Source organism: Engystomops pustulosus, chromosome 2 (genome assembly GCF_040894005.1).
Source record: "Engystomops pustulosus chromosome 2, aEngPut4.maternal, whole genome shotgun sequence".
Lineage (NCBI taxonomy): Eukaryota > Metazoa > Chordata > Amphibia > Anura > Leptodactylidae > Engystomops > Engystomops pustulosus.
The window spans coordinates 230,361,240-230,389,151 of record NC_092412.1 but is presented as its reverse complement, the minus strand read 5'-3'; the positions used below and the strand labels follow the sequence as shown (position 1 = coordinate 230,389,151).

At 42.0% G+C, this 27,912-nt stretch overlaps 1 protein-coding gene across 2 annotated transcripts; it reads left to right on the top strand.

Annotated features, from left to right (window-relative positions):
- The first annotated feature begins 586 nt into the window (after window positions 1-586).
- Window positions 587-27,153, top strand: TBC1D23 (TBC1 domain family member 23). Of its 2 annotated transcripts, XM_072138476.1 has the most exons (19): window positions 587-804; window positions 10,610-10,721; window positions 11,721-11,826; window positions 12,204-12,408; window positions 14,134-14,257; window positions 15,000-15,124; window positions 15,213-15,259; window positions 16,034-16,137; window positions 16,440-16,556; window positions 17,769-17,861; window positions 17,945-18,115; window positions 18,244-18,286; window positions 18,531-18,640; window positions 20,055-20,197; window positions 21,660-21,704; window positions 24,825-24,913; window positions 25,867-26,002; window positions 26,096-26,290; window positions 26,985-27,153. In XM_072138476.1, the coding sequence occupies exons 1-19, from the start codon at window positions 713-715 to the stop codon at window positions 27,064-27,066; spliced, it is 2,139 nt and encodes a 712-aa protein (XP_071994577.1). In that variant the 5' UTR covers window positions 587-712; the 3' UTR covers window positions 27,067-27,153. The 2 variants fall into 2 exon arrangements, with proteins under 2 accessions (XP_071994577.1, XP_071994578.1); XM_072138477.1 differs by lacking the exon at window positions 21,660-21,704.
- Window positions 27,154-27,912: the final 759 nt, after the last annotated feature.

Below are 27,912 nucleotides of genomic sequence, written 5' to 3'. Positions count from 1 at the left end.
ATGAGACGCCACCAATGTATTAAAAGGACATCTACTGTTACATGTAAGGATGATAGACTGCCCTCACTTATTTGCTTATTGTGTTTCCTAGGGGATGGAACTGTTATATTCTAGAACCGTGGAATTCTTCTAAAAAGACTTTATAAAAGTATGCGAATGAGCATGAAGCCCTCTGACCTACGTCCCAGGCTAGAAATACCCCGTTTCCCTGAATATAACACACCCCCTGAAAATAAAACCTGGTACAATTTTGTTCATGCTTAGAAATATAAGGCCTCCCGTGAAAATAAGACCTAGCGGCAGTCATTGCTACAGCGCCCCCTACACCATTATGGCCCATAAAGGGATATAGAGATATTTGTCCACATAAGATAAGATTCTCCTTTAATAGTCCCACAGTGGGAAAATTCCCAATGGGAAGAGGAGGTTACTGCGTTTACACATGGAATTTTTTATGTTTTTCCCCAATAATGTGTTTCATACAATTGTGATTTTATGACAATGTTTCCTGAAGCTGTGATTGATGTGCCACATGAACCCTCCGAGGATCCGTACACAGCATGTTGCGCGACTAGACGAGCACATACGGCACCTCTCTTGCCAGCGTGTGCCGTATTTCGTGTAATAGCAGCTCGCGTTAGTACTCCACGGCCCCGGCTCTGCTCTTCTCGTTGCTTTACGGCGGAGTGACGTGGAACGTCAACAGAGAAACATGGCTGAGTCCGGGGAACCGTCTCCGTTGTCTTCTCCTTCACCTCCACTGTCCTCCCCGGGAGCGGGAGACGAGGAGGAGACCGACACCTGGTAAGTGGGGCTGTGTCCGGGTGTGACATGGGAGAGGTGACAGGAGGAGGGACGGAGCTACAGCTGATCATGAGACCCGGACACGGGGAGCTGCGCTGTCAGGATGGGGATGAGGGATGTGCCCGGGCACTGGCACCTCATCTGGATATCCACCACCCAAAGATCCACACAGTGAAGTGCCCATCAGCCTGGGCACACAAAGCCATGCACCCATCTACCCCGACTCTACACAGCGCTGCGCCCATCTAGCCCCGGCTCCGCACAGCGCTGCGCCCATCTAGCCCCGGCTCCGCACAGCGCTGCGCCCATCTAGCCCCGGCTCCGCACAGCGCTGCGCCCATCTAGCCCCGGCTCCGCACAGCGCTGCGCCCATCTAGCCCCGGCTCCGCACAGCGCTGCGCCCATCTAGCCCCGGCTCCGCACAGCGCTGCGCCCATCTAGCCCCGGCTCCGCACAGCGCTGCGCCCATCTAGCCCCGGCTCCGCACAGCGCTGCGCCCATCTAGCCCCGGCTCCGCACAGCGCTGCGCCCATCTAGCCCCGGCTCCGCACAGCGCTGCGCCCATCTAGCCCCGGCTCCGCACAGCGCTGCGCCCATCTAGCCCCGGCTCCGCACAGCGCTGCGCCCATCTAGCCCCGGCTCCGCACAGCGCTGCGCCCATCTAGCCCCGGCTCCGCACAGCGCTGCGCCCATCTAGCCCCGGCTCCGCACAGCGCTGCGCCCATCTAGCCCCGGCTCCGCACAGCGCTGCGCCCATCTAGCCCCGGCTCCGCACAGCGCTGCGTCTTTACTGGGATCAAAGTATGAGGAGAACTGACAACAGAGACAAATGGGCGGTCTAGGTGGACTGGTCCTGCAAGCATTTGGGTCCTAATGATTTGTCCGCGACAGGGAAAGGAAAAGGGTCTTTGTGGACTATCAACGTAACACTAGAATGGAGACAAATGGATGGACTGGGGGCACACAGCATAGAAATTCTGCAATAACTCCTTTGTACTACTTCTACCACCTACCCATTACCAGCGGGCTGAGTAATAGCGCGATCAACCACAAAAGCTGGCTGCTGCCTAGAAGACAATTACATTGCGTTACTTCCTGGGTAGTGGGTGTCGCCATCGATCAATGTCCAGTTCTGAGACACATTAGTGATTGTAATTATTGGAGAGTTAATCATTATGTGAGTACAGTCCTAGAGCCGCTGCATATATAAAGTGTTCTGGACCAGTGTAGGGTAAATCTATACGGTGATGCTTATAAGTGCCCTTCCTTCAGTTTACTATGCAAAAAATGAACCCCGTCATGGACAGCTTGTCATGGATACATACCTGTTAGCAGATGCCTATGATCTATGCACAGATCCTTACTGTAAGTACATATCCTAGGGGTATGTGCACGGGGGACGTGTGTGTCTCTATTACTCAAATCTGTAGTCAAAATGGACTTGTAGTATTGTCAAAGGGATGGAGGTTGCACAATGAGGAAGATAAAGCACCATGTATCAATAGATCAAATTATAAGGAAGCATGGAGCGGTCCACAATTCTGAATCTAAATTTTATATCACCAAATCTTGTCTGTGAAAAATAGAAAAGGTGCTATCCAAAAGGGTATCTTAAATAGATACCATATAGAGGGAAAAAGTGAGGAGGTGGGATGAGTGGACCCCGCATGTCTTGTCACTCCAGCTTTGCTTACCCCTGCATAAGTATTGGCCATTGCCATTTATGTGGCAGGCGTTCATTACAGACACTTGGTTTACCTCTTGTGCAATAAGGAAGTGTGGATTATCAGGGGAAGTCTGTGTGTCCCCTACATTGCACCACTGTGCACCAAAACTTTTCAAAAGTTTTGCAAAGTTTTGGCCTCCAGCATCACTGGGATAATCTGCTGAACAAATGGTAATGCAGACAGATTGGTCTCCAGCTCCTCCAATCCTATTGTCCCCCCCAAAATTGTTCCATTATTTACCTTCTTTTCACACTTGACTGAGCCATAGGTGACTATGGGGTAGTTGGGAGTTCATATCTATAGATGTATTGCTATAAATTGTGGCTCAGAGTTTAGCATTACAGTCTTGCAGCACTGGGGTCCTGGGTTCACGTCCCAGGGTCAACATCTGCAAAGAGTTTGTATATTCTTTGCATGTTTGTGTGGGTTTCCTCTGGGTCCTCCGGTTTCCTTCCACACTCCGAAAAATACTAGTAGGATGATTTGATTGTGAGCCCCATTGTGGATAGGGACTGATTTGGCAAACTGTGTGCAGCGCTGCGTAATCTGTGTGCGCTATATAAATAAAAGAATTGTTATAAAAAAATAATGTAAAATACAAGCAAAGTGTTCAGTATAGAATAACACAGTCTATAAACAGAGCTGATAGTATGTGAGGAATGTCGTCCGGGCTGATACATCAGTGTATAAAGAATGCAGGATATGGCTGATGCTGACATTTGCATCTTATAGAGCAGTGATGGCTAACCTATGGCACTGGTGCCAGAGGTGGCACTCGGAGCCCTTTCTGCGGGCACTCGGGCCATCACCAGAGATGACTCCAGGTATCTTCCTGCAGTCCCAGACAGCCCAGGACTTGCTGTGCACAGAGCTATTTTATAGTGACAGTTGTACCTGGGACTATTTTCTGCTTTATTAGTGTCCTCAGGTGCTGGTATCAATGAAAACTGTGACAGAGAAGGGAATATAAATCACAAATTACATTCCTGTGTTGGCACTTTGCGATAAATAAGCGGGTCATTGTTGTAGTTTGGGCACTCGGTCTCTAAAAGGTTTGCCATCACTGTTATAGAGTGTGTACTGCATGGAAAATTATCTCCCACAGACAATTTGTGCAATATCAGACGCCTTCCTAGCTAAAATGTCTTGTTGCCAAATTTCCCCTCTTTATGCCTTGGGCTGTATATAAATAATGTGAATCCAAAATCCCAGGATTTTCTTTTAATTTTCAAAACAAAAAGGAAAATGACATATCACATACCCCAGCAATGAATAGGTACGCTGCTATGTGCGGAACATGTCTGCCATATTGGATCAAAGACAAGACAGAATTGTCAGATACAATCAGATTTTGTAATATTTCTTGCAATTCAAGAGTTATCTTCATAGATTCTCATGACAATGGGATCCTGCGACTTCAGCTTTGTGTTCAGCACCAGGTACAAAACCTGAAATAGCTGTGTATCACAGGAAATGTTCCCAGTCGTTGTTGCAACATTTTACCCACATGAGATATTACTAATCTGATTTCATATCTGTCATTTTCCATTTCATTTCTGAAGTAAAAAGGGGGCCTTGGGACTTTGGACTTCTTATAATACCCACAGAAGTTTTTAGCCAGATTATTGATAGTAAGAAGGTGGAATTCCTCCAATAGGCCTAATATAAGAGAATTACTTTATGTGGTGTATACAAGCAGTTCAATGGAAAAGATATATATATATATATATATATATTAAAAAAAGCAATAAATTCCTCCTTGGCCTGATGGCGCTAATAGATCAGTTATTTGAGTTTGAAGTATTAAATTCTTTATGTCGTCGTTCCATCGTTTCTAGAGGGTTCGGGGGTGGGGGGGAGATTGTGAATTATATGTGATATTGATCTTGCAGGTATTAGATCTTGTTACTCCTGTGGGATTTTGTATTGTATGTATTTATGGAAAAGAATATTATTAATATAGATGAATTAATTAAAAATAATACCCACATCAGTTATGATGTGATGAAATTTTCTTGTATTGTGCTGCTGTAACCATCTTACATATGGACCGATACCTTAATGGAAATTATACAAAAATAAACTATGTTCCAGAATATGAGGTGTGGTCTCGTAGTACCTCAACACTTGAGCATAACACCATCCAGATATTACAGAGTGATGAACTGAAACGATATGTAAAATCATAGTAAAATCAACTTTTAATTTATGCTAATGAGTCTGAAGGGCTCCTGGTTGTGTTGCCAGATTCCCTCCATGCTGCAGATTCACAGGCTGTTACTCTGTGTAGGATCCCTTTCTCCTCCTCTACTAAAACATCCTCTCCTGCAGTGAGATTACATCTGGCAGAGGGAGACAGCGTAACAGCCTTTGAAGCCAGATCACAAGGGTGCTAGGTAACCTTTCAGGTTTATTAGCATAGCTTTAAAAGTTGATTTTAGAAGGAAGGAGGCCATGGATAACAAATATAAGAAATTTGACATAGTCACGGTGCCTGGATCTACGAGTAAGTGTCCCTGGATTTTGACGGTTCCTTTTAATGTGCAGTTTTATAGTCTATTTGTACATTAGGTCTTGTAACTGTTTGCACTAGCAATAAAGTTGCAAGAAGAACATTGCATAGATCCCGCTGGTAACATTATTACAGCGGATACACAAGGCGTGGATGTACATCCTAGGCAGCGGTCCCAGGAGGGTACAAGCACTATGGGTGTCTGACAGCGCTAAAGGCTATGTAAGTGTTAGGCAGGGTGACTGCGGTGCAAAGGTCACAACTTCTTACGTTATACTCTGATTGCCATTGAAGTTATGAGCAGATATGGGCTGATGCCTGCGAGGCAGTAATGTCTGCACAGAGCAGGTGTATATACATGTGTTGTATAGTCGTACAGCGCCCGGAGCCTCGGCTATTGTCTGTATTGTGGTTCATCCATTATACACATGGAAACTGAGATGTATAAAGGAAATGACACAGAGACGTCATGGGTTTTATGTTTAATAATAGGAAGCCACTGTGTATTATAAGGGAAGTCCTGTAGTCACGTCTGATCCTTCGCCACCGGGGGTCCGAGGTCACTCCCAGTAATTAGATATTCATCCCCTAAACCGTGGAAAGGTGATCAATATCTATAACATTAAATAAGCTTTAAAGAGAACTTATCATCAGATTTTACCCCATTAAACTATCAGCCCACTCAGGAAAGTAATGAAATGTCCTTTGTAGAATTCCCTCTTTTATGTGAAATTTCACCGGTTTACCTGTTTAAATTCTTCTCCAAAGTCGTGTGAAAATGAGCAGAGAAGAGTCCTATTATGCCTAAGATGAGTCAAGTTTAGAAGCTGTAGAGGCAGTGTCACTCCAGACGCTCCTTTCTACAATTCTATTGTACCTAGAAACATGTTATTGTCATATAAAAGATAAGAATCTCCTCTGTCAGATCACATCAGGATTCTGGTTCTGTGTTCTACAGAACCGGAGATGCAGGCAGTTAAAGCAATAGGTGGAAACTGGATCTTTATATGCAGCTCACATTCCCAACTATAGGGGACATTTACCAGGATGTGTATGTCAATTTTCTGGCGAGTCACCAATATTGTGATTACCTTATTTTTCCCTCCACGCCAAGAGGGAGTAATGAAGGCACAACCTGCAGCAGAGTGGCCCGGCATGGGGCGTCCCTGCCCTGTACCTGTGCACTTGCTATATCCTGACAAAATTGAACGTTTGCAGATTTTTACGCAAATCTACACCAGGCATGACCTTGTGCAAATATGTCTGGGGGAACATTTTTAACTTTTTTGATGTATCCTTCGTGGCAGGGGGAACGGGGCTTCCATCATAGGCTGGGGTACAACAAATTCCTCTTGCTGTCTTTAACTGCCTTCTGGTTCTATAGATTACAGAATCACAGTTCTAATGTGATATGAAAGATGAGATTCTTAGCTTTAATAAGTCTAAAATGACACTCCTCCTGCTGCCTCCAAATTTGACTCATCTCAGGCAGGATATTACTCTTCTATGTTTCTTTGCACATGACTTTGTAGGAGATCTTATATATATATATGAGTTTACTGGGGTAAAATGGTGACAGGTCTTTAAGATTGGATAATAGAGGGCGATTCATAGGTCGTGAATTGTCACACATACCTCTGATAATATTATGAACCTGTCGCTCGGACATAAAACTACATTTTTGTGCTGTTCTTGGGCCACAGACAATGGATCTAATGGTCCATTTTTGCAGTCCATGTGTCATTGGTGTGTAAACCGTTTTTTCAGATCTGAAAAAGGTGGCAATTGATGTCACTTGTAGCTTGTTAAAACTTCCTGAATCAGTGGAGACGCAAGGGGAACGGGAATCCGTTGGACCTTTATGGGAAGGCCTGAGCTGCACTGGACAGGACTTGGACCTGCTCATGTAGATAATAATAGATTAGTAAATTCCCTTGTGGACCAGGGAATTTTTGAGATTGGAGCAAAGAATATTTTCTGCATTTCTCAATCGATCTGAGGATTTCTAATATCTGTTCCAATAATGAAGGATCTGTCAGATGATCAATACTGCGGACGTGGAGCGCGGGGACGTCCTGTGGAGTTATTTCTGTCTCTAGGAATTATCGCAGAAGCTCATGTCTCGTCTTATTGTAGAATCCATTTAAGGGATTTTGGGATTAGTTACTGGGTGATGCAGGTTGTGATCACATTTTACACTTTGATGATCTCCTCTTCATAAAGCTGCCAAAAAAGTACAGATCATCTGCAAATAAAGAGACTTGTTTAGTCGGTTCCGGAAGTGACACATAATTTGTGTTGGTTTATAGTTTTGTGGGAAGAGAGTGAGTATAATCTTAATCAGTCTGGGTGTAGGTGTCAAGTGGGCGGAGCTAGTCTGTGACAGGCTGCATGAATGTGCATACTGAGATGACTATTCATTATAGAGAAGGAGCCTGGAGAGTTAAATCAATGATTTTAATTTATTTATATTTTTCCTAATAAACCTTCACACATTCCAAGTTCAGTGAAGGTTAAAATGGGAGTCTACCACTTCCACCACGCTTTATAAGGGCAGCAGGGTGGCTCAGTGGTTAGCATTACAGCCTTGCAGCGCTGGAGACCTGGGTCAACATCTGCAAAGAGTTTGTATGTTCTCTCCGTGTTTGCGTGGGTTTCCTCTGGGTCCTCTGGTTTCCTCCCACACTCCAAAACATACTGGTAGGTTGATTAGATTGTGAGCCCCATTGGGGACAGGGACTGATTTGGCAAATTCTGTGCAGCGCTGCGTAATCTGTGTGCACTATATAAATAAAGGAAAGGAATAATCTGCTGAAAAATGCATTGTAATCTCCTACATTTATTCTTTCTGACCATTGTCCATTTCAGAGAAATTCCCATTTTAATTTGTATGCTAATGAGACCGTTTGTCCACCAAATTTATCCTCGGCACCCAGAACCCTGATATTACTTCCTGCAACAGATAATCAGTGGATTTATCCTGTGAGAAGCATAGGGTGACACTAGAAAAAGAGGGAAGTGATTTAGGCAGGATAGCAGTGCTTCGGATGCTGAAGTGCCTCATTAGCATAGGGATTTAACTGAGAATTTCTCAGAGATGGCATAATGATCAGAAAACATTAAGGTATGGTGTAAATCGCAGTGTGGAATGGTAGGTTCCCTTTAAACTAGATATTTACAGCAAACAGATGTCAGTATTCTGTCCTTTACACATGCATGCTCAGCTCAGGCCAAGTAGTGCAGTGTACTGAATTGGAGAAGGGAGTAGACCACAACCAGCTGACTTGGCATCTATAAAAGGACCAGACCGTGGAAAAATCCTGGACCCCGTGTCTGATAGATTTTACCTTGTGACAAATATCTGATGTGTATGGGGTCCTATCATTCAATAAATGTTACTTACATGAACATGACTTGTCTTGAATAAAAAGAAATTCCGGCTGCAGAATAATAAAACACTTTCCTATCAGGCCCATGGTCAGTAGTGTGTATCCACAGCAGAAATCCGTCTTGGCATCTGATATCTGCTGCGGATCAAGCCACAGGATCAGCTACAGTCCAGTATGTCATATGGACAGATTAGATATTTCATCTCCATCCCTCGCTGCCTCTGATGTACTCAGTATATTCGGGGCTGACCCCATCCTAATCTTTCCCTTACATTACGAGGTGACATCCGTGTTCATGTGTTATGGTGGAGGCCTGAAGCTGCTATTGATTCCAGAACAACTGCACTAAGAGTCTCTCCAGATCATCCTCTGTTTCTATGTAAACGTTTTTGTATTCGCCGTCTTATTCATTACTTCTAATTCATCATTCACCAACGTATATCATGAAAACGTCTATATAATTTATAGAAAGGTTAATATGTTTTGGGTCCCGATCTCATCTTTCTTGAGACTGAAGCCAGGCTGTTGGCAACTAGCATCTTACAATCAGGATCTTAAAGGATCTCAAGATAACAAAATAACACATTCTTTAATTCACTGTTATTAATAAAAATACAGCATTTCACAGATATAATTCAAACCTGTCTCTATCAGCCCTGGTGGTTGCAATTTTGGTTGCCCGGGATCCGACCCTAAATATTCTAACTATGGTCGGGCATGGCAGATTCTTCTCATGAATAGCTTCTTCTGTCTGCACACTACAGTGCTCTCTGCCTTCTGATCTTGCCCTGCATTACAAGAAGCAGTACAAAGACTTGCTCTACAAACTACAGATAAGATAAGAGCTTTATAGCAGGGGATGGAGATATAGCTGTGTGTTTATAGCTGAGATTTAGCAGAGCTGAGAATGTCATCGGGGCAAATGTATTAAATTGTAAAAAAGTGTGCCATTTTCTTTAATCTTTGAGACTTTTCATGGTGTTCATTTGCAACTTTTTTGTACCTAAAACAGTCTTCTTTCAAAGTTTGCCATTGTCCCTGAGTTATCACCTGAATCCAGATGTGAAAGTTGCGACTTTTTTTAAAAAGTCACAAATTTTGGCGCAAATGTATGGCTGCCCCTGCCCAGGTGTAGAAATTAGCTGGGAACTGATTGCGACTTTTGTAATAAAAAGTTGCAAAGTCATTAAATACCAAACACCAAATGCATCAATAAGGAAAAAAACCTGTAATATACATCTGACCAGCAGAAAAGCCCTAAAAGACAGACGGACAAAGACCGACTTATGATACATTGGGGGTCATTTACTAAGGGCCCGATTCGCGTTTTCCCGACGTGTTACCCGAATATTTCCGATTTGCGCCGCTTGTACATGAATTGCCCCGGGTTTTTGGCGCACGCGATCGGATTGTGGCGCATCGGGGCCGGCATGCGCGCGACAGAAATCGGGGGGGCGTGGCCGAACGAAAACCCGACGTATTCGGAAAAACCGCCGCATTTAAAAACCGAAAATGTGTCGCTTGGGGAGCGCTCACCTTCACCTTCTATGGGATGGTGCATTCCGGGGCGTTAAGATTATTTTTGGCGCTGCAGCGCCACCTGGTGGACGGCGGAGGAACTACCATCTTAAATCCCAGCCGGACCCGAATCCTGTGCAGAGAACGCGCCGCTGGATCGCGAATGGGCCGGGTAAGTAAATGTGCCCCATTGTGTGTTATATGCATCTCATGGATCTCATCATCCTCTCATCTCTGATCTGTCTCATCTCTCTTTTTCTATGTGACGGATACTAGTGAATGTTCAGAAGCTGATTTTCCTTGTATTTGTATCTCTACATATTAATATGTGAAATATTTGTTATTTCTCTGTTAAAATTTGAATAAGAAAAAGAATGTTCAGAAGCTAAATAAAAGTGTATATAACCCCGGAACCCTGATAATTTAAGCACATTATCAGCACACAGCATCTCATAGCACAGAGGAATCATGCTTAGAGAGCCCATGCCCACACTCTTGAATATTACACTGACCATCACAAACAGCAATAAAACAGAGGAAATACTAGACTAAGGGGTTAATAATGATCTGTATTGTGTAAACATCACTAGGGGATTAGAAATTTAGGAACTTTCTTTCATGGGAAATGCCTTTCAAGAAATGTCTTATTTCATTTATAGGGAGACTGATCTAGCCGAGGCCCTCGAAGCAGGAGGTTGTGACCTGGAGACTGTCCGTAATATTATCCAAGGACGGCCTGTTCCTTCAGACCTCAGGGCAAAAGTATGGAAGGTGAGAATATCATATCGAGGCCTTGTCTACTTCCCAGCGTGTTTCTTCTATATGGAGATTTTTTATTATGATTTTCTCCGAAAAATGGGTTGTGGGATGATATTTTGCCATTAAAAAAATCTACAATTATTGAAAAAATAATAACCCTCCAAACCTTGAATTCCAATGTGATTTTTTTTTTTTTTTTTTATAATCATTGTCCCCAATTCCTCATTTTTACCAATTGCACTTTACTTACAATAGCCCCTCTTTTCCATATAGCTGCTTGTCACCATTGCATCTGTCAGCTTCTTCCTCCTCCATGCTAGTGTTACCTGACAGTCTGGAGAGGGGCAGACTTTAAACGGCAATATCTCCAGTACCAGAACTTAGAAACACAGTTCTGGTATCATTTTAAAGTGTTTCTAGGTGCCACAGACACTGATATCCATAGTTAGAGACTGGGGGCTGTATATGAAAACAGTGTCTCCAGTTTTATGGCACCAAGGAACACAAGTCTTGTATGACTTTAAAGGAGAGATTCTCCTCTTTACAATGACACAAGAACTGTGTTACTAGTTGCCATGGTTCAGAGGTCAGCCATTTGCAACTAGATATAGCACAGTGGAGCTTATTTTTGAGGTTGAAGAAATACTGTATATAATGTCAAAGGCATTAACCAGTCACTTTCACATATCTGATGGGTTTTTGGTTATTTCCTTCAGTTATTGCCAGTTGCCCAACACACAGAAACGGTGCAAGTCCTTATAGGGGTAACGTATAATGGAAAGACTTGGACCTGTTCTGTGTGCTCCACCACTTTTGGTTTTATCTCAAAATAACTGAAGAACTTACAGAGAGGTGAATTGTTGGCCCCTCTGGTGGCATGGGGAGGTGTAGATTAAAATAGAAGGCATGATCACTTACCCCTGGTGATCCTTTGCAGTGTTGTGGCCCATGTAGGGTAACACTCTTAATATATACATTGACCATTATAACTTATCTTTTTCATCCTTCTAGATTGCATTAAACGTTGCAGGAAAGGGGGACAGTCTGGCAGCGTGGGACGGTTCTTTGGATCTTCCCGAGCAGTCAGTCATTCACCGGGATTGTCAGAATCTATTAGGTAAGATCACAAGTGTCAGATAGAAGTTGTGTGATGCAGATTCGGCAGTCCTGGAATATTTCTGTGGCTGCACATCTTGCATGAGGTTAATTTTACCAATAACAAAAAGATAAACTGTGAGTTATTTGGATGTTGTATAACCTGCGCTACACAAGACGATGTATTCATTTGAATAGGTGACTTGCAATACTTGGTATCCCCTGTGGTGGCGCTGCGAGGACAGTGATTGCTTATTTCCTGTTTTTCTCTGAGATTACAACTGATCACTGGGGATGTCACAGGGGGTAGACATTGCAATCCTATTATTGGCTTGACTAGGGATCGATTCATTGTTGTAGTTGATTTATTAACCCTTCCCCATCTTTGTGTTTGTTTAGAGCTGTTTACCATACCTGAAGAGCGGAAACCTGACGTTCTCCAGGACATTGAATCTGTCGTCACGTTTTATTGTAAATCCCGAAATGTCAAGTACCAGGAAAACGTCAGCTGGCTTTACCTTCTCAAACCACTGGTGGACCTAGACCTGTCACGCAGTGACTTCTATAATTGTTTCTATGCCATCATGAATAAGTATATTCCAAGGTGACTATACATATTTCTGTGAATAACTGATTACCCATAACAGATATATGGGAACTGCCATTGCACCCTCTTATTTTCCATCATCCTACCTTCTTAACTGCTCAAATATTCAGGTTGCAATTCATTTGTCTATGGGGGGAGGAGGATCTGCGTAGAAGAGACCTGGTTACAGGGATGTGCTATATCACAGAACAGTAAGGCTACATTCACATGATTTATGCCCGGCCTTAGAAGTGTATGGGGAACGTGTATACATCGCCCGTATATATACGTTCCCCGTACGTTTGCGTGAATGTAGCCTAAGAGTGTAGGGGATTTCCAGCTCTTTTATAGTCCTATTCCAGTATGTAGATGTATAGGTGAGAGTATAATCTTATGAGTCTGATCTGAGCAATTGAGCAGGCAGGGGAGGGTTGATGCCTACTGTTTTGCTGTTACAAAGTTTGTTATATTAACCTGAAGTATTTGCAACAAAATTAAAGTCCCCTATTCTATTGATACTCCTGGGGGCGCCACAGGAGGTTAGCCTCCTAGTAATCATATATTTCCTGTGTCCTGTGGATAGGTGATCAGTGTCATTAACATTGAATCTCCTTTAAAGGGAGTCTGCCCCTAATTTACTAAACTACTACCTCCCTGGGTAGAATGTGAAATGTCCCTTTTAGAATTCCCACTTTTATGTGAAATCGAACCTGGTTACCTATAGAACAGATTCTCATCCATGTGAAAATATGAACAGAGAGGAGTCAAGATGCTGCAGGGGCTAAATATAATATATATGTGTGTGTGTATATATAATGAATATATAGTACCTAGAAATATGTTTTGGAGTGAAATTTAAGGTAAGATTTTCCTCTTTCAGATCAAATCAGGTTGTGATTCTCTGATTTGAAGAAACTGAGATAATGGGAGTAAAAATTCCAATTCTTGCCAATTTTTCTATCTGCAGCTCACATTTCCAACTGCGTAATTTAACTACCTGTATCTCAAGTTCTGTAAATTGTAGAAAAATCTGAAATACAAGATGAGTCAAGTTTAGAGGCTGCAAGTGGAAGGTCACTTGAAATGCCTCTATCTTTGGTTCTGTAGCACCAAGAAACATGCTTTTGGTGTCATATAAAATATAACTGGTTAGAAATTACTCTTCACTAATTATTTGTACATGACTTTGGAGGATATTTAAAGGAAACCTACCACTTAGTATGGCAGGGGTAAGCTGTAAGTACCGAGCACCAGCTCAGGGTGAGCTGGTGCCGGTACTTACTTTCGTTAGTGTTAAAACCGCGGTATCGCGGTTTTAACACTTTTTAAACTTTAGGGCAGAAGACACTTCGGCGCTGCGTGCGCGCGCCTCCATAGGAAATAGTGGAGATGTTGCGCGCGCACGGTCGCGCGCAGCGCCGAAGCCCCTTCTGCCCTAAAGTTTAAAAAGTGTTAAAACCGCGATACCGCGGTTTTAACACTAACGAAAGTAAGTACCGGCGCCAGCTCACCCTGAGCTGGTGCTCGGTACTTACAGCTTACCCCTGCCATACTAAGTGGTAGGTTTCCTTTAATGTTTATAGGTAAACAGATGAGTTTTCACATAATTCTAGAAAGGACATTTCATTCCCTACCTGAAGGAATTAGTAGTTTAGTGGGGGTAAAATTCGTTGACCATGTGCCCTCTTAAAGGCATTTACTTCAGTATAACAATATTATATTACAATTTTTATTTCTCTTTAGGGATTGTTACAAGAAAGGAAAACCTTTCCATTTATTCCGGCTTCTCCTCCAGTATCATGAGCCTGAACTGTGTTCTTTCCTCGACACAAAGAAGATCACTCCCGATCTTTATGCACTTAACTGGGTAACTATTGGGTAATTTTAGGAAATCTAGTTAAATTGTGTTACAGTGAACGTTATGTGCGTTGTACGCTGTGTCAAGTAAACATCTGATGATAGCGATAACCAAGTCCTACGAATACATTACGTGTTCCTGTCCAATATGGTATCAACCATCCCGTCTATAAGGCCTCATGCAGACCAACATATGTTTGCCTGGGCTTGATCCCGAGCGAGTATAAAGCCATGAGGTGCCCCTCACTCCTCCCTTCTCCATAAAGAAGCAATAGCACGGCAACATATAGGACACGTCAGGGTGCTTTGAAACAATGTATGCTTACCGCACCATGACCAGGCTTCAATGTGGACTGATATTCGGCCATAAATGGCGTGGCTGGATATCGGTCCCCATTATGTTTGTGTACATGGGGCCTTACTGTGAGCTTTTTAGTTTTGACAAAATTTTATTGTTTGGAAAGCAAGAAAATGCATTACAATAGAACAGGCAGAACATAAACACAGTCCCATCCGATACATAGCCAGCTACTGTATCATACCTTACCGTGAGTTTTTTCTACAAGTCCAGGCAACAGCTGAGAATTTGACTTATAATGAAATAATGAATATTCAGGAAATATATATGTTCCCCCTAACCACGTGCGTGCTGTCTATATCTACACTGTATGGTAATTATAACTTGTGAGCCTTGATGTCTTGCATGTCTTGCATGCGCTGTGACTTATGGTCTCTTTACTCCGATCTTGCAGTTCGGGAGCCTCTTTGCATATCACTGCTCAGTTGAAGTCACACAGGCGATTTGGGATAGTTACTTGCAGCAGGCAGATCCGTTCTTCATGTACTTCTTGATGCTGATCATGCTTGTCAATGTAAAGTGAGTCCATGGGGGAGGTGTGAGGCAGAACTCTGCGGCTCGCTATAAGTATTGATCTTCCACTAATGGCTTTTCTCTGTATTTTCAGGGAGGTTGTTCTGGCAGAAGAAATGAATTCCAAAGAAGAACTTATAAGTAAGACTGTGAGCGTGTGATGGAGGAATATTTGGTGGATTCAGGCTGTTGCCACATACCAATAGTTACTGCAGTCTGTAAATGTAGAGGTTATGTAATTGAACCCAGAGGTTTACATACACCATACACATATACACATGAGTAAGATCACAATCAAGATGCTTCTAGCCTTACATATTTATATGAGGCAAATACAGGCGGTCCCCTACTTAAGAACACCTGACTTACATACGACCCCTAGTTACAAACGAACCTCTGGATTTTGGTAATTTACTGTACTTTAGTCCTAGGCTACAATAACCAGCTATAACAGTTATCACAGGTGTCTGCAATTAATATGTATTGTTTATCCTGGTTCTTATCAACCCAACATTTTTAAAATCCAATTGTCACAGTGACCAAAAAAAGTTTGACTGGGGTTACAATAATAAAGTATACGGTTCCGACTTGCATACACCTCAACTTAAGAACAAACCTACAAACCCTATCTTGTACGTAACCCGGGGACTGCCTGTGTGTATATATATATATATATATAATATATATATATATATATATATATATCTATCCTATCTATCTATCTATCTATCTATATATATACACACATATATATGTGTTAGTATATATGATTTGTAAAGCGCTACAGATTATGATGGCGCTATATATATGATATATATATATATATATATATATATATATGTATGTATGTATGTATGTATGTATGTGTGTGTGTGTGTGTGTGTGTGTGTATATTATTTTTCCACTTTCTCTTAGAATTCCTGGAAAGTCCACCTACAAATCTTGAGGTAGCGGACATAGAAGATCTGTTCAGTCTGGCTCATCATTACTATAGCAAGACTCCAGCTTCTTTTCGCAAGGTAAGTATATTCATTATTGTTTTATTTTATAATAAAGTGTTAAAATAAGCAAGAACTTACTGTTACCAGAATTTCTTTAGACTATCAGTCTTTGTAGATACACAAAGATTAAGCGGTGACATTGCATTGTGTTAGGCTACATTCACTCCACCGTTGTAGGGATACCTCTGCAATTTCACGGCATGTCCTTACTATAGAGGTGTAGGACATATCATACTCTTTGTTCACTATTGTTGTATTCAGTTTTGTTACTGCTTTTACTGCAATCTTTATAAATGCCTGTGTGTATTTCTTTATTGTAGGACAACCAGAATCTGTTTGGCAGCAGTCTCATTGCTCTGAAAGACGACTCTGATCTCAGTCAGGCGCTGTGTTTGGCAATTTCTGTATCAGAAATTCTTCAAGCAAATCAGCAAGAGGTGAGGGTTATCGATTCCTGCAGCGGATGTTGCAAGTTAGAGGAAACGAAAGGGAGCCCCTTTTAAGCAAGGTTGATCTGTATATTAAAATCACTGTTATCCCTTTTCTATGACGCACTTGGCAGGTTCCCTTATCCTAATTCTAATCTATACAGAATTGCAGCCTCTCCACTCATTACGTAATGGTAAGATAGAGGGTACAAAGTCCATCGCTGTATTTTTAGAAGTTACTGGTGAATGGCAAAATACTTGATGTCAAAGGAGTTTGATTGAAATGTATTTGTTTTTAGACAGACCCATTTAAAGGGGTAATAACAGGATAACATCGGCTCGCTAGTTTTGTGTGTGAGAGAGCAATCAGAGCTGTGACATAACAAACTGTGCGCCTGTGTGCCATCACATGACCAGGAATCTGTATTTGCAGGAAGTAAACATTGAAGCTTCCTATTGAATAACAGCAAGCAGAGATCTAGAAAAACACTGATACAGAAAGTGTATTGGAAAATTGTGTAACTTTTTTTTATCATACAAAATTAATGAAGACCATGCAGCAGTGTTCAATAACCTGGCGCATCCTGCACAGTCGCACATAGTGCAGTTTGCACTTGTTTTTATGGCTTTTTTCCCTCCGTGTAAAGGCACACTGACACGTTAATATCAATGGACCCATGCGCATGGATATGTTTGTCACAGATTTTTGTGCAGTCTGTAGGAAACTCAGAGCAGATCCTATTACTGCCCATGTCTGCAGCTCAGGCCTTCCCATAGAAGTGTATGGGGACTCTTATTTTCAGTTGCTAAGTAATACAATCACGTAAAGAACGCACAGAAAGCGTTTGCATGCATGTGACACCCGGCCTGAAAAAACGGACCACAGATCTGTTTTTGAGGCTTGTGCATAGCGCATGTTTATAAGCATGTAGCCTGAAGATGGTGATCCTTGCCACCAGGAAACTTTGCTTTCCCAGGATAGCCAGCCTGTTTGTTTACATATTTTTACCTTGATTGAAAACCTTGAATTAGCATCTTAACATGTGATTCTATGAAGTTATAGATAGATTATAGATAGATCCGATGAATATTGCCTGACAGCCTCATCACATGCAGAATTTGCAATGAGCAGGTTTGACATATTACCACTAGGAGTTAAATGGGAAGAAATTGCTGTTGCTGGACCCTGTTGTATGACATGTTCGGTCTCGGTTCTTCTAGGATGGAGTGCGCTTCTTTGTGGTAGATTGCCGGCCTGCAGAGCAGTACAATTCCGGACATCTCTCCACAGCCTTTCATTTAGACTCTGACTTGGTATGTAGAAAACACGGATCATTAGGCAGTTTTATTAAATCAATAAAGACTTATATAATGTTGTGACCTGATATGTCTTACAGATGCTGCAAAATCCCGGAGAGTTTGCTCTGTCGGTGAAGTCTCTCTTGGAAGCACAGAAGCAGTCCATAGAGTCCGGCTCGGTGGCCGGAGGAGAACACTTGTGCTTCATGGGCAGCGGCAGGGAAGAAGAAGACATGTACATGAATATGGTCCTCGCCCATTTCTTACAGGTCTGATCTCTTTAGCTTCTGTATGTAGACTGTAAGTCACTGGAGCATCTGGGGTGTACCAGTTACATTATGTTACCTAAAGAATTTTACATGGTTTTAAAGTGGATTTTTTATTTGTTTTTTAATAGAAAAACAAGGAATACATAAGTATTGCCAAAGGAGGATTCATGGGTAAGTTACTTCGGGGCAGCTACCATCCTCATGATGGGGAATTGTATTATGTTTCAGGTATAAAAAAAAATTCCTAAAACATCTACAGTATCTGAACTAGATAAGATTTTACCAGAATACCAAATTTCCTCCTGTGATAATACTGTTAATATAGTTTTTTTTTACTTTTTATGGGTATTTAAACACCAACCAGGTAAATATTTTTAGAGTCTGATCAGTTCCTGTTCCTCTGCTCTCTGCGCAGTGTTACAGCAGCACTTGGCCGATATCAATGTAGAAGGACCGGAGACAGGATATGGACATTGGATTGTTAGCACGTCCGGGTCACGGAGCAGTACAAGTTCCTATACAGATGTAAGTACAGCAGCAGATGTACAGTTTTCATATCTAGACTATTTATGACAAGATGTGTCATAAATAGATGATTGATGTGGTTTCTACGCCTTGGACTTTCACCAATGTTGGGAACAGAGGTCTGCTAAACCTTTATTCAACTGATTGATGCAATGAAAGCCACATTGAATATACACTGAATTGAATGGAGAATGGTCATACTTGCAGCAAGCTCTCTCAATTTGGAAAGTCAATGGACCTCCCTTCCCAATAAAGGTACCGATCCCAGCCGTAGCATCTGCATTAATTATCCTTTTATGAAATATCTTGTGGATATGTCATAAATAGAACAGATTGGAGAACACCCGACTTACAGACAACCCCTGGACCTCTGGATGTTGATAATTTACTGTACTTTAGCCTGAGGCTACACTGATCAGCTGCAAGGGTTATCACAGGTGTCTGTAATGAAGCTTTATTGTTCATCCTGGACAATCCAACATTTTACAAAATCAAATTGTCAGACCAAAAAAAAAATTGGCTGGGCTTACAATCATAAAATATACAGTTCCAACTTACATACAAATTCAATTTAAGAACAAACCTACAGAACCTCTCTTGTACGTAACCTGGGGACTGCCTGTATTATTTTTCATAATTGTGTTCGCCTCTTCTCTATATTGTGGTAAAATTTGATCAGGTTCCACCGTGAAATTTTTCTACCTATGAAGAATATCTGCAGCATTAAAGGGGTTGTCCGAGTTCTGAAAGAAAAACTAAGGGGGGCCGGGAGGGTGCTGCTTAAAATAATAAAGATCTACTTACTTTCCGGTGCCCTCCGGACCCGACAACCTTCCGGCCCGCATTCACAGTGCAGTGCTGTATCCAGCGCTGCTCCGGCGGCCATGTTTGTTTACATGCCGCGACAGCAGCGCTGGATACCGGAGGGCACCGGAAGGTAAGTAGGACTTTATTTTTTTTAAGCAGCGCCCTCCCGGCCTCCCTTAGTTTTTTTTTTTTCAGAACTCGGACAACCCCTTTAAAATCTGTGTGATTTCAATGTTGGTCCACAAACACTGAAAAAAATCTATGTGGGAACTGTCCATTTTCTGCTGCAGATTTACACCGAATCTCTCCTCCGTCTATGGAAAAGGAGATTCCACAGCAAAAACGTTTATGATCTCTTCAATTCTCATTTACATAGCTGATGCTGGATGCATAAGGTGCATAAATCCTCATACAATATCCACAGCAAATCAGCCATTGATTCACATCCAGTATATTTCATCTATAAGAGGTTACCTTTCATAAATCAGCCATACATGAATATATATTTAATAGATATATACGTTATAAATCAGCCATATATGAAAATAATGGAGGTAAGTCAATGAGAGGTTACCTTTTAATTTCAAGGTTTTGATTGGTTTTGCAGGGCGATGCTGCTAATGGATTTGGTGATGGAAAGGGGGTGAAGTCCTTAGTGAATAAAATGACAGTGGCTTTGAAGACCAAGTCTGTGAATGTAAAGGAGAAAGTCATCAGCTTTATTGAGAATACTTCCGCCCCAGTAGATAGGTGAGTGTTTATTTGGTTCTATAATCTCATGGTATAGTATTATGGGGGTTACACACTGTCCTCATTCATCTCTTTTCAGATAAAATGTGATTAGGTTATTAAGATACATTATAAGCTAAAACACAATGAATCGCAACAGAATATCACACTAGACTAATAAATGATCGTGGTCTGTGCTGGTCTATACTTCCGATGTATGAGATATGTTCATATGTATACAATGTAGGGTAGGATATGATGTGATAAATACATTTTGGCCTCTTACTGCTTAGCCTGTTCAGACCTACTCACTCCGTGTGTCTGCGGAGCCAAACCAAGTGAGGTGAACTGTACAGCACACAGAGTTCAGTTCAATTCTTCTAGGTTCGGGCAGGTAAATCCCACAGAGTTTGTATGAACAGTATCACTGTTGGGCTACAGGGTTTAATCTAGACTGCAGATCTTATAGCAAAGTTTTCCTCCAACCCCAAATTAATGTCTTATATTCATAGTGGGTTTTCTATCATCAGTTGGTATGGATTTTGTTTTAGACTAATCTAAGCAGTTAGTTAGAAATATCATGGTCATGGAAAACCTCCCTTAAAGGGAACCTGTCACCAGGGAACTCATTCTCACTAATGGTTGCAGAAGCCCATCACACCTGCATTGCAAATCTGCCTTACTTCTTTCTCTAAGCATTTACATATATCTACAATATAATTGTGTGTTATAACTTACCTTGCACCCTGACAGAATCCTCTATGTAGTCCCAGGGGTTGGGCTTTGGTTTGGATGCATTTCAAAAAAACAACACGTGACTTGTCTCTGCTGCAGACTCCTCAGCTCTCAGCCCCCAACTTTGTGCTCCTACAGCTGCAGCTACAGGTCCCTGGTGACAGGTTCCCTTTAAGAGAGTTGTTCTTAATTTTCATATACAATGGATGAGGGGTGTATAAAGCTGATTGATGAGGATGTGCCTGCTGGGACCCCTGACAATCAAGAAAACAGAAGTCCCTTTCTTAGTAATGGGTGCACGCTGGTTTATCTGTGGTTATGACTATGTGATTGCCGGCAATTTCGGAGTATTGTGCATGATTGCTTTTGTCGCTCCCATGGTATTGTATGGAGCGTCTGTGCACATGCTCACCCTGCCATTCAACCTATTAGTGAGAATGAGACCTCCGTTCCCTGGGTCTATTCCCCTGATGGGTCTGACCCCCAACTATTGGCTTGCGATTTCCTATCCTGTGGTAAGTTGATGACTTAAAAAGTTTTAAATTCCTTTCCACATGTTCATACTTAAAGAGCTTTTTTTTCTTAATTTTTCATTTTTTAATTTAAATTTTTTTTTTTTTTTTCATATGCGGGCTCTATGCTCATTCGTTTTGCTTGTCCACCATATTAAACTGTCGGCTAATATATGGAGAGACTTTTGTTGATGTAATCCTTTTTGGTTTGTGTCCTGTGCCTCAATTTACTGTAGAATGACTTTCAATCTTCCCTGGCCAGAGAGGGCGAGTTTGGAGCGGTAAGCTGTAGCCAGATGTGACACCACCACCTCTTCTTAGCACAGCGTCTCACTCTCTGTAAGCATCAGTCACGCTGACACGTGCCACAAGCCTCCCCGGCCGCCACATTAACTCCATTGCTCTATTTTCCTGAAATCATACAGACGGGGGTGTATCTAGGAGAGGCAGGTCCACATAGAGAACTTCTGAATGGGGCCCCAGTTACCCTTTAAAAAAAAACATACAGTATGTACACACCATATACATACATACATACATACATACATACATACAGCTTATACACACATACATACAGTATCATATACACAGACACACAGCATATACACATCACATATGCACACACTTTAGGAGCAATATACACATCATAAATATACACAAATAGCATATTCACATCAAATAACCCAGATGCTGGCCCCCCCCCTGACACTGTGGGCCCCATAGCAGCTGCTATAGCTGCTACCCCAGTAGTTACGCCCTTGCATGCAGAGTTAATAAATTGTAATGACTCCTGTCATCTTTTATTGCCCCCTTGTGGCCGGTCCGTGTCACTGATGCTTCTCTTTCCATTATTGAAGAGTAGAGGAACTTTACTTGCCACTTTTCTCCTAACCGCACCAAAGCACTAATGTTCTCTTCCATCTGAAGCTAATCTGCTCTCTCCATAACATTTCACTCTAGAATAGTAAATTATAGATGCCTTTAATGTGTACTCTTTCCACTCACACCTCTTTCTCCAGTAGGCATGGATATTTTGCCCATTAGTGCCCATCTATAGCTACAAAATATTTGATGTCCTCAATGTGTCCAAATATTTTGTACGCTTTGTGCTTGCTGCAGTTTATTCACTGATGATAAATCTATGGAGCGGTAGATATATTGTTTGCTGATCTTCATGTTGTCATAACAAGTCACGTTACATGCATGTTACTGTAGAATATATTTCTATTACTGAACGCTGTGTGTAAAGGTTTGTTTAATTGTCATTAGTTTTTTTTTATAGTGGACCCTCCATTACCTTCACCCCTATTAATGAATGTAAAGCATTAGTGGTGTTGGTGAAAGATCCTCATGAAATATCTCAGGATTGCACTTTAAATGGCATCTACCACCAGGATGAGGGGCCGTATGCAAATGAGACTGAGGGGCTTCAGGCTCCATTAACATCTATGGAGCCTAGAGCCCCCACAGGCTCATTTGCATACAGTCCTCATCCTACTGGTAGATGTCCTTTAAGGACATGTACCTTAATAAACATTTGACGTCGATCCATACCTTTGCTAGTCATTAGAGCAGGGGTCCTGAGCCCCCCAGTCCTCCTCACTGCACTGCCACATGTCCTCAGGTCGGGTATGAAATGTCCTTTCTAGAATTCCCAATTTTATGTGTAATTTCAACTGTATACCTATAAAAAAAAAAAAAGTGGTTATATATCATCTAGAAAAAGGCCGGTGTCATATTAAAGGTAAGAATCTGCTTTCTCCATCTTGTCCACCATGACGGCCATTTTATTCAGGGGGCCGTCATGGTAGACTTATGGAAACCGAATTACCAGTGTGTTCTGATTCCTATTTTCCACCTCCTCCCCCATGACAGCCCCACAGGGCCATTGTAGTGGACTTGAGGAAACCAAATTCCAATTTTCTACATAACCATTAATATTAATAAAAGAAATAATTGGGAAAGTGAACTGATATGACCTCATTACGGTCCCATAGAGGTCTATGGCACCTGGGTTAGGGTTTTTGTGCATGAGCCCAAAGATACATTTTCCGTTTTTTTTCCTTCTTGTCTCGTACATGACAGAAAAAGCTTTGATGTACTATAGAACCTAAGATAGGGGCGTCTGAAATGTTGCTCCCCGTCCAGTTCTGAAGGCGACTCATCTCAGCCAAAAGTTGACTTTTTTTTACTCTTTTCAAGATTTAACATTAAAAGAGGGGATACTAGAAATTTCATACCCTAATGAGGATGCTGGTAGTATAATGGGATATAATCTGGTGAATCCTTTTAAAGTCTCTGGGATGGATGAAGATGGCAGAGTGCAGAGTTGAGGAGGAGCCTGGTGATGACGAGTCTTGTTTTGGTGTAATGGGGATGATCCCAGCGATCATGGCCTGGGTCGGGTATTGCAGTTCCCACTAAAGTAAATGAAGCAAAGCAGAGCCATTCATCCTGGATAAGACATGGAGAAGAGTCACTTTATTATTTCTCTTTTTTGGTCAAATACATTTTTATTAAAGACCTAAACAATTATTTCTAACCAGTGAATCCATTGTCAGGGACTCTCAGTTATCTTTAAAAAAAAAAAAAAAATCTATTCATTCCCGTCTTGACCCTGTGGTCGCTTGTTTGTTATAAACATTGATGATCCCTTGCACTTTTATACCATATCAATAGTTATCAAAGTTCAGACCTTGTTATTACTCTGTGTTGGGAGGACTCCCAAAGTCTGTTTACAATGGGGGGCTTGGATGTGTCCCCCTGTATGCTTAGACACTGGAATATGTTGTCCTGTACCGCCACTTCCCCCTGGAAGCAGGAGAAGGAGTTTACATCAGAACCAGCCAGTGATTGGCTGCTGCCAGTGTTCAGGGTGTGTCCTGGGACAATTACATAATGGCTGAGTGTACACTCAGCGGAGGCCGGGATATATATAATACAGTGGCATCCGTCCCTTTATACATGACTCAGCAGGATGTGAAGATGTATCTGGCGTGCACAGTAAGCTATGTATACTGGTCAGACGGAGGCTAAAAAGGTGCCAGTATAGGTCTATGGATATCTTCAGCGTACAATTGGGGGCTTTTTTTTTTTTTTTAAATAAAAATGCACATAAACATAAAAAGCCCATGAGATCCAGTAACACGCTTGCATCTGTCAAAGTTACTACAGGTAACCCATTGTTTTCTTACAACTGAAATGTGTTGCTTTTGCTTGTATCGGTCAGGCATGCAACTGTGCTTGCATGAACGTCTTCTACTGACATAACCCGCTGTGTACTGCTTACATGACCTACCCGTATAAAACATACTCAGGACAGGATCTCCTGCACGAGGTTCGGATCCCTTCTGGTAGTGACTAAGTCGATGCCATCTTGTTTCTTTCTGTAATTCCCGCAGACATGTCAGCAGCAGCGACAGAGTGGGGAAGCCGTATCGCGGTGTGAAGCCAGTGTTTAGCATCGGGGATGAGGAAGAGTATGACACAGGTAATAATGAATGTTAACTTCTTACTTTAAGAATTAACCCCTTGCCATTGATGCCATTTTGGGTTTTTTTTGCGTTTTAAAAACTTCTCTATGAACTTTCTTAGTAAAGCATAATACAAATTCATGATGTTATGGTCACTTTTATCCAGGTGCCCCCAACTCGTAATTCTGACAAAAACCTGCTACCTTTAAAGGACCTGCAGGCTTCTCCCCCCCAGTCTATATGTCTATACCCAGTCTATACCCATGATGAGTACTTTACCATGTTTTGAGGCTGCATCTATTTGACTTATAAGCAGTTCTTCTGCTGCCTTCATTACATTTGGAGCCTTATAACAAACCCCTAGTAATATTTTATTTTTTTACCTCCCCTTATCTCCACCCATAGGGACTCCACATTTCTACTCCTTAACTTTCAGCACTTCATGTCAAGTGACCAGGGTGATGTCATCTAAGGTCCTTCATCCACTTACATTTGCAAAATGTACCCCATTTATGTATCTGATCACATGAAATCACAGCAGTCTCTATGGACTTCTACTTCTCCGATGCACATGTTAGTGGATAAAGGACCTGAGATAACATCACCCTGGTCACGTGACTTGAAGTGCTGAATGATTAGGAGTATAAATGAGTGAGGACAGGAGGACATGCCCTCCGTTAGTCACTCCGTAATCTTACCTGACTATGCCAGGTAAAATAAAGTTGATTTTATGGAGATTTGAGGGAAGCAGTTTTTAGCTAAAAGAAGAGCATCATTTAGTTAATAGGGCACTTTGGGAACCTGTCACTAACTGTATTTGGGGAAAAAATGTGACAGGTTCCCTTTTAAAGTGTTTGTACATATTTTTTTTTTTTTTTGGGATACAAGGAATGTGTATATGCTGGCAGCAGAGGGTGCTTCCATAATAATTGTCAATAATTTGACATCCATGGCTGTAATATCCCCTCAGATGAGATCGACAGCTCCTCCATGTCGGACGACGACCGCAAGGAAATAGTAAACATCCAGACGTGGATAAACAAGCCTGACATCAAACACCATTACCCGTGTCACGAAGTTAAAGAAAATGGACATATGTTTCCCAGGTCTGACATTAAATACTTTGTATATGAGGATAAATGGTGTAATTCCCTATGTGGCAGCATATTAACTTTTTCTCTCCCCTTGTGATTTCATAGTCACCTCTTGGTAACTGCAACACACATGTATTGTTTGCGGGAGATCCCGTCTAGAAAAGGATTTGCTTATATACAGTCGCGCCAAGCGCTCAGCTCAGTCGTCAAAATTACGTCTAAAAAGAAGCATCCTGAGCTAATCACCTTTAAGTTTGGGAATAGCAGTGCCTCAGGTGTGGAAATATTAGCAGTGGAGAGGTAAGTGTTTAAAGATTCATTGTTAAATCTACATTTTAAACCTCAGCTTGTTGGGCCAATAGCTATTCCGTGGCTTAGGTTGTGGTCACACGTTCCGCTAGCGTTGCATTCATAATGCGATTCTACATCACGGGGCCGGGCCGCGGCCTGATTGCATATTCGGTTCCCGGGAAACGCATGCGATCGGTAACCAGGGCCCAGTGTTTTGTATTGTTTAAATGCAAGTCACCGGGTCCTGGTTATCGATCGCATGCGTTTCCCTGGAAATGCAAATACGATCGGGCCCCGGCTTGCCCCCTATGCGATAGCGTCGCATTAGGAACGGAACACTAGTGAAACGTGTGACCGCGGCCTTAGAGGTCATAAGCTCCGCTAGCGTTGGGTGATTAAAACATGGCGTTTTTGGTCCGTTTTGATGCATGTGTTTTAAAACACATCCGTATTTTGCCATTTATCATGCCTTTGGCTGCTTTGAAACTGTTTATCTTAATAGATAAACAGGTTCAAAGCAGCCAAACTGTAAAAAACGCATGCGTTTTAAAAAGAACTGAAAACGCTTGCTTAAAAACGGACCAAAAACGCCATGCGTGGCACCACCCTTAGGTGTTCAGCAGTAGAAGTTTCTGTGTAAATCCCATAGAATATGTTTGTGTTTTTTTCACTTCCATATTTATTTTGTTTTTCCTCCTCCCAGGTATTTAATTCCAAATGCAGGAGACGCAACCAAAGCCATTAAACAACAGATCATTAAAGTCCTGGACGCTCTGGAGAGCTAACCCCTCTATTACAACGTCCTCATGTCTGGACAAGAAGAGACATTTTCTATTTGTTGACAAGATAATAAAATAGTTTATTTAATTTTTCTCGGGATTCTATTTCATAACACTCCTTTTGCATTATTATTATTTTTTGACAAGAGAACGCTGAGACAGTTTTCCGAGGAGTGAAGGCGATAGACGCAGACGCCGGCATGTGATGTAGGTTCAGTTACGCCACTGCCAATATAAGAGACTTGGGATAACACTCAGGTTTGCACAGAGAGCCCTGCCTGCCTCAGTATTCAGTGCGGACGGTGTACAGAGAGGACTGTATCACACACCCGAAGCCAATTTTCATCTAAAACCAAAATCCTTTATGAATGCAATGCACTAACCGTGTGTCCTGATACGCTATGAGCGCCATTTTCTACATGATACAAACTGTTTCTAACGTACACAGGGCTAGTGCTGTATATCGGGTTATAACTCTCTTCACTCAGTTATAATGTCTCTTCAATTTATAATAGTTGCTATATTTGCAAGATATATACATGGCCGACATGTGCAATGTGATTTGAGACGAGCTGTTTTGAAGGGGTTGTCTAGGATTTCTAAACCCTGCCAGAAGAAGCGCCACACTGGTCCAGAGGTTGTGTGCGGTATTGCAGCATTTACTTCAGTGGAGCTGAGCTGCAACACCAACCTCTGAAAAACAAAATCACAGTTAACATCTCTGTTAGGCCGACGGCACACGTGGCGTTTTGAACCCGTTTTTGGGCCGTTTTTAAGGAGTCTGTAAAAAACCGCATGCTTTTAAAAAAGGCTTGCGTTTTTTGAAAACGCATCCGTTTTTGACTGTTTTTA

Coding starts and splice junctions, on each gene's coding strand:
- TBC1D23 (XM_072138476.1), top strand. CDS start 713: ATGGCTGAGTCCGGGGAACCGTCTCCGTTGTCTTCTCCTTCACCTCCA. Junction 16,138..16,439: donor CTCCAGCTTCTTTTCGCAAG/GTAAGTATATTC, acceptor TCTTTATTGTAG/GACAACCAGAATCTGTTTGG. Junction 21,705..24,824: donor GAGAGGGCGAGTTTGGAGCG/GTAAGCTGTAGC, acceptor TAATTCCCGCAG/ACATGTCAGCAGCAGCGACA.